Consider the following 9,061-nt stretch of genomic DNA (forward strand, 5'->3'; position numbering starts at 1 on the left):
TCAATGTAATAATCGTTCAATACAATAATCAGATTGTAACCAGACTATGTGTACCAAAGATCCTGTTAAATCCACCTGGAAGATTTGTGAAACATGTTGCAGGATCCAGGGAAGTAGAGGCGTGGCGTTAGTTATGCCCCATAGAGACAAAGTACATGTGCAAACAATGTGCAATTGGTTTGCTGTACATACAGTGGAAGATTTTGGAGGATTTAAGAAAGTACTTTCTGTGATCTGTGGATTGAGTAAAGACTGTTTTCAGGAGTCAGGTGACCTCACCCAAAAATGTTCACAAGATAACACAAGGGGTACTGTTCACCAAGGGGGGGGGGGGGGGGGGGGGGAGGGATTCAGTGGATCCGCAATAAACAGATTCAATAGACATATTGATCTATGTTTCAAGTGTTTTAAATTGACTTCAAATTAAACTGCTCTTGGAAATGCTGTTCACTCTGCACTTGCACTGGCCTTGTACAGTGACCTCTCTGTTGGGGGGGGGGCCAAAAAATTTGGTTTTCTTAGGCATTGCCTGTACAACATTTTAGGCTTCAGACTTTGGGGGAATTCAAGTTAATACATATATACATTGTGTCAATGTTTTGCTTAAAAATGTCAATCCCATAATAAGAGGCCTCAGTGTAGAGCTTGACATCAAAGCTATCTGTATAGACCTATTATTCCTGAGCCAGGGAGATGAAGCCACAACTGGAAACTAGGGCTAAGTTTGGAAAAAGTTGGTCTGCTCAGGCGTCAGATCTTTGAGGGCTTTACAAACCCCATCTTTGTCTCAAGCTCAAGATGCCTAAGAATCCTGACTATGTTGAAACCCAATGAAAGTACACATACCATTGGCCATGTATGAAACAATTTGGTGTCTCTATAGCAGAAAATGGACCAATATTGTACTTGAGTCTGTTTAGTCAGGGGACTGAAATCATGAATCTGTAGTCTGAAGCCAAAGACCGAGACAGTCAACAATTGTTCAGTCCCCTACATGCCCTGAGCATAATGAAGATGATGTATGCTCACTCATAGCCTCCATCTTCTCTTTCTTGTGTACATAGCGCCCTCAACTGACACACTTTTTTTTCTCCTTTACTTTTGCAGTGGGAGTGTTATCATAGAAACCAAATTCTACGACGATGATCTTCTTGTAAGTACATCAAAAGCTCGGCTGTATTATGTTTAAGATTGGGCATATAACCCCATTACATAATTATATATTTGGACGTCAGATTTTGTTTTTACTATTTTTCTGAGAATGTTTCTGAAAAAAGAAGCACTGTAATTGTTACATATGTACATGATAAATGTATGCTGATCAGGATAAGTTAATCAAGACTAGCCCTGTGGTATGCAAGTGACCTTGAGATACATACATGTATAACTGGAAAACTAAGATATATACTTTTCAAACTGCAAAGAACCCCCATGGTAGGTTAGATATTTTAAAAAAAGATATTACTTGGAAAAGACATTTCTTGTGTACCGGTATATGGTCTTTATCAATACAGGTGTTAATTTACCTCATATGCAAATGCTGCTGCATATGCAAAATAGCCTGCTTCATTCATGCAAATGGTTTGGATCATTTGCATTTGTTCCATACTGGAGGGTTTCATATTTCATACATTTGCATGTACAGTATCCGTACATTGTGATTAAGAAGCATGTATTGGTTATTTTTCATAATTCTACATATTGACTAATTCTTAGTTTTAAATTAGAAGCCACTGCTGAGGTGGAGCCAGGCTCATACAGGTTGTAGGAGAACACTCAATACTCCTTTGACCAATAGAAATACCATGGTGCATTCTCGCCTGGACTTTAAGAGCGCTTGCAACATGCGCCCAAGCATGATTCCACCACCAAAATGGAGCGTGGTTCCACCACCTGTATGACTTCTAATTACGTTCGCCAGATTAGTCTATACTCAAACAGGACATTGTAAACATTTGGAGAAAGTTGCTGCTGAGAGGAATTGAGGTCAACGTTACCTAGCAATGAGTAGTGTCCTTTGTATTTGATGATTAGTGATGTTTAGTTTCAGAAGAGAAGCACTCTCATACTTTCAACATTCCATGATGATTTTTTCCCTATCATTCATTCGGGAAGGCAGTAATTTGGGAGCATCCATTTTAATGACAAAAGAAATAAAATACCGTCCTTTATATGAATACAAAGTTGCATGTAAATATCTACCTACTGAAACAAATGTATTCATTTTAATTGTCATTTTGCATTGCAAATGTGCATTCGATTAAAGTACATGTAATTGTTTGATTTGTTTTTAAACTGATATGGTTTTGTTGCTAAGACAGTAAAATAAAGTAGAAATGAGTTTTAAGAATTTTATGAAGGAAAGGGTTTAGATGAAACAATATAAATGTATCATCTGTTAATCTCCAGATCAAGTTTCTTCATTATGTTAACTATTTTTGAACAATATGTACATGTACACATACCGTATCTGTGTTCAAATGACTGTTGTCGAGCCTGTGTGGAAATGTCAACCTGACACCTGGTTTGGAGCTTGATTGCGTTTTCCTAGTTTGACAATCATGACAATATACTTGGCTGTTGGTAAACGGTGAAGCAACCAAGACTTGTTGACTGTTTGTGCAAAAACCAAAGTTGTCATATCGTTGTCAACGGGACAAAGTTTGGGGTGAATTTATGTAGTCTTTGATCAAACTTGATCTGTTTGCAATGATCTGCCCAGTATTGTGTTAGTAGGTATTTAGTTATGTCAGGAAACAACCCGAACGTGGAATGCTTAAAGGGACACTGGGTCCTGGAACAGCCCAATTGGGCTACAAAAGAGCTTTGAACGAAACAATGTTAATCTGAAAGAACCTTTAAAAGTAGGATATACACATCCACACAACTATCCTTTCAAAAATGGCCGTTTTTGTGTTATTCCTGTATTATGCGTGCGTGAACGAATTTCGGGGTCCACTTTTGCGACCCCAAAAATTCAAGCTGTTTTGATGCTAGTTGTGATTTCTTCTGTAAAGTGATTCGCCTTTTGCAGACGTGAAAGAAACCATATTTTGTGCGTTGGTGATTGGTCACCGCACGCTGTTCACGAGCATTGTGCTGTGAAAACGACAGGAAAAGCGTATTCGTACTCTGTCGTGTCCGATGTGAACAACTGAGGTTTTTTGTCTTTTCTCGGGAATGGCAAGACATAAGGTTGGTTTCCTTTGAACCAGATGTTTGAAATAGGATAAGTAGACGATCCAAAATGTGAAATTTTCGGGGATTTCAGGACCTAGTGCCCCTTTAATTCAAAAAATGATGCTATTTCTTCGATTTTCTGGTGTTTTTTGTAGTTTTCTTTCAAGGTTAATCAGTTTCACAATGTAATGTTCGTTTGCAAGGAGCAACTGCACGCAAATTTTAAGTAACTATCACAGAACTATTTATAGGCTTGATTAAATGACCAAAAACAGAACCCTATTTTTTCAATTCTTTATCAGTCTCGAAGGTTGATAAAGCTTTAAATAATTGTTCATGCTGTAAATGTTCAAGTGAAATTGAGGATTTTTTATGTGTAATTACTATACATCCTTGTCTCATTACAGGAAATCCTTCTGTACACGTGCACATTGTCATTGTGACTTTGAAAACAATTTTTTTTTTTTTGCAAATAAGTGAATACGACGTTTGGCTGTTTCACTTATCATAAGTGCCTGTAAAAAGAAAGAAATAAAATACAACTTTGATTCAACTAAAGAAGCCTGTCAACATGTAGCAGTGGACAAAAGTTGCTAGAACTTGAGTTGACTGCTTGTGCTTATCCAGCTGAAATTTAGTGGGAAGTTGGTGTAATTTGTGTGTATGCTACATGTACATGTAGACAATATTGACAGAGCAAATGGGTTTTAATTTGACTTTCAGTAATATGTACCAAATTTGAATGGCAGTGGCATAACTAATGGGGATTACATTTTCTTTGGTTATGTGATCTGTGAGAAGACCTTGTTGAGAAATATTCATATCTTAGTTCTTTTTTTACTGCAAGCCAGGGCTGTCTATTTTAGAATGATTTAGTACTCGGCATTTGACCGAATATTCGGATATTGGAAACTGCCAACTGCAAATGGGTGCCGTGCTGATCAAAAGTTGCACGCAGAGGGCGCCAGTTGGAATTTGTATGTGGCAATTGATATGGGCTGCTGGAGTGTGTTGCAGTAAGTAGGCCTATTTTATAACTGTCTAAGCCAAGGGCTTTAATTGTCTAAAGGGATGGGAAGTGGGACCATGAACCGCCGTCGACAAGAAAATGGCACTTGACAATAAAGCGCCACAACTTCACAAAAAAATAACATCCAAGTTGTGTGTGTGCGTGCATAGTTTTTTTGTTTTTGAATACTCATGCCAGCAAAAAGCTATTTGAATATTGGGTTGATCAAATATTGGGTATATATTCAGGGCAGCCCTACTGCAAGCATGGTGGCGGAATATGACCTCTTTCCAGACTTCGTAAAATGACTTTTGCTTTTCAACAACCTTTAGACTTTTAATTGGCTGTGTAGAAACTAGACATATTCTGTTTGTCTAACATCTTGATGGTGCGATGTGTCTTCTCAGATCACATTAGACATCATTGTAATTGTAGGCCTCTGTGTCAATGTATACAATGTGCATCAATTCATGCAAGTCATTACAGTTCTAAAATTCATCCTAATTCTGGGCAACCTATTGAGTGTTATGCAAGTCTTGTCGTGAATATAGTGTGAATCTGTTCATAAACAATCCTTCCTCTGCAAAAAGTTGTGACAAAGTGTTAAAGGAAAAACCACAATTATCTAAATTAACTTTACTTTTTTTAACACCTTCATCTATATTTGTATTCAATCTTTATATATGTTTTGCACAGTGTTAACTTAAACTGATCTGTAAGATACCTTGATTAAAAATGTGTGTGTATTCGTTTCAAGTTCAGTTATTAGTGTTTCCTTGCAAGCTGTTCAATTGACTATTAACATGGAAATTAACTTGTATTGCTTTGACGGAAGAATAAGATTATTTCATTCACTTTAATAAGATGAACTCTGTTGTGCATTGATGGGCTGTGCATGTGGTATATATAATCATTTTGTAAAAAAATAAGTCAGACACTTGATAACAATAGCAATGAATATTTGTATACAGTGAACAATGTTTTCCCAGGTACTGTTTTATTGAACACTTTTTGTGTACTGTAATCTCAGCAATTGATAGCTAGATCTGTGAAATTCTTCAAAGGAGTTGAAAAATAAGGTCACCTGTAAATGGAAAAAATGAGAAAATTGTTGTTCATCTTTAAATCACCTAGACGATCCATGCTGCCTGTGTTTGACCCTCTTAACTCCCCCCTTTATCTCATGGATCTATTCTTGAGATAATGTTTACAAGTTGCTTTATATTTGGTTATGTATCTTTAGATCGAGACCTCTGCAGTTACGGTAGCCCCCAAGTCACATCAAATCATTTGCTTTTCATGAAAACAAATTTTCTCTTAATTAGGGACAAGTTTTTCACTTTTTTAATTAGAAACAAATGTGATTGTAATCCAGACTGTGTATATATGTGTACCGGTATTTGATTATGTTGTGCTGTAGGCCCGATATAACATTCATCAACACATACATCCACAGCTTACTAGTGTAGCAACAAAAATCTATCACAATACACAATTGTGTTCTGTCAAAGCTTAAGATGTTGTCGGGTGTTGGTCACTGTCAGCACCCATGTTTAAGTCTTGAGAAAATAATAAACATATTTTGTAAACTTGTATTCATTTGAAGGTTGCATTTCTTTCTTGTAGTAGTTGACAGGGATAAATGGTGAGCATTCAGAAACTAAAGCAGCGTCCATTTGAGCAACAGACGGACGGGGAGAAACTGAATGGCTGCGCAAAGTCATTTCATGAAAAGACAAATGAAAGGCATTAAAAAACCTCTCTATTTACCCCACCTACCATTATATATGCAGTCAACTAATAATAAGAGTTTTGACAAATGGTCAGAATAATGTCCAATATCCACCAAGAACTTGTTGAAAAACACCTCTTGATTTGCTTACAAACCCAATCTTGCCACACTGTCGCATTACAAAGCAACATCCCCATGATGGACTCTCTGAACAATAGCTAGCGCAAATAATGTAATAATGTTGACACATCCTTGCCTTAGAAATTGTAAAACTTTGTGGTGCAGTGGGGACCCAGTGTGGGTCAAATTGTTTATGGAATACTGGCACAGCAAATATTAGCTTCTGCCTGGTTGTTGCTAGACAACCATTGTATATAATAAGTTGGTCATGAATGTGCATTCAGTGAATGAGACTGGCAAAATACGACCACTAGATGGCTCTGTTCACAATTGACAGCGAAGCAGATTTCAACTTTTTCCATTGCTTAGATGTGGGATGGGTGTGATATTAAAGGGAAAACCCCAATAATTAGGTTCAAACAGTGGCGTACGCAGGATTTTTTCAAGGGGGGTGTTTCAAAATTGGATGTCGTCATTTATGACGCTAGAAATGAAGATGGTAAATTGTGTTGGCGCCAGAAATAAAAGAGGGTATATTTGGACGGGTTAAACTCGAAGGGCCGGGAACCCACGACCATCAGTTATCTTTTTGAGCTAAAGCATAGTAAATCGGGAAAAAATGTTCTGTGTCTTTAGAGTATGATGAACATATGAGTAAAGGGGTCAATGTGGGCAGTCCCCTCCCTCAACAGCATTTAAACCAAAAAAAAGAAGAAATTCAAGAAAAAAAGTGACACGGGCTGCGGAAGTGCTAGGATCTGTTCTTGTTATTGGCTAAAATCACTCAGCTTCGTCCCCTGGATCTCATGATTCTCATCCGTTGGGAATCTTTGTGTAAACCGCCCCCACCCCTGAGGCCAAACTTCAGATACAGGATACATATGCGCTCTTGTCACAGGAGCGGATTCAGACTGCCATTTGCCGGGGGGCCTAGAATTATTGTAATGAAGGGTCCAGGACCTGCGAAGCCCTTACGGCGTGGGGTCCGGGGCCCGCTTAAGGGCCCCGGAAAAAATTTGGATTTTAGATGCCCTGTGGTGCAATCTGAGGCGATTCCTGGCCACTTCCACCGTTTAGAAAACGTTTTAAACATCGAAAATTCCATTTAAATGTGTTATTTTTTTATTTTTTTATAAAGTTTGTTACGTACTCAAAGTTGAGAACCATGTTCCATCTCCGTATTTTTTCACAATTTTCTATTTTGGAAAGGGATTTATGCCACTTGTAGAGCCATTCGCTGCTGAAGGTACAAAATGGTGGGGGCACCGCTAGGGTGAAATTATAGCATAGAGGGAATTTGAATCCCGGGACATACCGTTATTTCGTTTTACCGTTTTGGATTTCCTCAAAAACAAAAACAGTAAACGAATCATCGACCGTTTTGTCGTTTTACAGTGTTATAAAACGACAAGCGGTATTAAGATAAATACGGTTTCTCCGTTTTATAAGTTTAGTAAAATTCATTATAGCATAACGATCAATGATTTTTGTTTTACAGATTACACAAATACAGACTGTTTTTTTATTCCAGTGTCATGGTTAACAGTCCGTGGTGCATTTTGTGGCGGTGGGCAAGGGGGTGGAGGGGGACCATGTTTTACACGAAGAAGTGTTACCTCGGCATAATTAATGCGTGATGTGATTCCTGGCGCGGCCCCTGACCCCTTTCTCATGCGATTCAGTCAAGTTGGTGGGGCTTAAAAGAGTTCCAAGCAAAATGGCGCTGGAAAACTTCAAGGGAGGACATTACTTTTCACAATGGAAACAGGATGGTAATAAGACGTTTGATGAAGTTGCAGACATTTTGAAGGACACTGGGGTTCAAGTCGACGCGGCTCTTCAATAGCCAATTCGCAAATTTTGTCGTGAGAACAAAATGTAAGGAGCGGGGCCCAGGCAATGACTCGATCCCAAGGACGCATTAATTAACATTCCGGTGCATTGCTTAATTGCCGAATCTAAAATCAAAAAATGGTCGGCAAGACTATTGACCGTTTTGTCATTGTCATGATTTTGTAAAACAACACTCTAAAAATAAAGCAACTAACCGTTTAACGCTTTCTACAATTAAAAACAACAACAAAAAGTACTTTGTGTGAGTGACTTAATACCTTTGACCGTTTTGCAAAACTGTAAAACGAGAAAACGGTCAATGGTTCGTTTACTGTTTTTGTTTTTGAGGAAATCCAAAACAGTAAAACGAAATAACGGTATGTCCCGGGATTAATTTGGCCGGAGGACCAATGCGAGCGCGGAGCGCGAAGCACTTACGGCGTGGGGTCCGGGGCCCGCTTAAGGGCCCCGGGAAATTTTGGATCGTAGATGCTCTGTGGTGCAATCTGAGGCGTTTCCTGGCCACTTTCACCTGTTTTTTTTAGCAGAAGTTTTTTAAATTATGAGGGGATATTTTGTTTCATTTGTTTCAAATAAATATAGGCCTATATACTCTTGCTCTTATAAAGTGTCTTCTGTATTCAAAGCTTAAAGCTGAGAACATGCACATAATTTGTAATTGTTCCGCGCTCGGTCACATAACTCTCTTTTCCCTCCATATTTTTACATGGCAAAGGGGCTGTTTAACAGCCAAAACACCCCCCTGCGTACGCGCCTGGGTTCAAACCATGATTGCCATGACAATATTCACAGTCATGGGCGTCGCCAGGATTTTTTTCCCCAAGGGGGGGGGGGGGGACAAAGCAAATTTTCCCCACAATTGCTTAACTTTTTTATTATATTTTCAATTTATCATTTTTCCGAGCGTGAGCAGGGGAGCATTTGCCCTACCCCCCCCCCCCCCATAAAATTAAACAGCAATATGGCTTCGCACCTCTTTTTTTCCTGTTTTTTCTTCCCTTTTTCTTTTTTGTTTGTTTTTTGTTTTCCGCCCATGTTCATAGTGTAATGGATGGGGAGGTGATCATTACTTCTTTTAACTTTAAAACAAGTAAATGACAATTTGCATGTCAGAAATTTGTCAGAACTAGAAACTAATGAAACAATGAGATTTATACAAGTTTTTA

At 38.4% G+C, this 9,061-nt stretch overlaps 1 protein-coding gene across 1 annotated transcript in view; it reads left to right on the forward strand.

The window, feature by feature from the left end:
* LOC119731616 (retinal rod rhodopsin-sensitive cGMP 3',5'-cyclic phosphodiesterase subunit delta-like) overlaps nucleotides 1–5,784 on the forward strand; it is a 28,557-nt gene extending 22,773 nt beyond the window's left edge. Inside the window, exon 5 of the mRNA XM_038204820.1 lies at nucleotides 1,108–5,784. Within this exon, the coding sequence (XP_038060748.1) occupies nucleotides 1,108–1,189 (82 nt within the window). The 3' untranslated portion in view covers nucleotides 1,190–5,784. The remainder of the gene's footprint in view (nucleotides 1–1,107) is intronic.
* Nucleotides 5,785–9,061: the final 3,277 nt, after the last annotated feature.

This window comes from Patiria miniata, unplaced genomic scaffold, assembly GCF_015706575.1.
Source record: "Patiria miniata isolate m_02_andy unplaced genomic scaffold, ASM1570657v1 HiC_scaffold_24, whole genome shotgun sequence".
Taxonomy (NCBI): Eukaryota; Metazoa; Echinodermata; class Asteroidea; order Valvatida; family Asterinidae; genus Patiria; species Patiria miniata.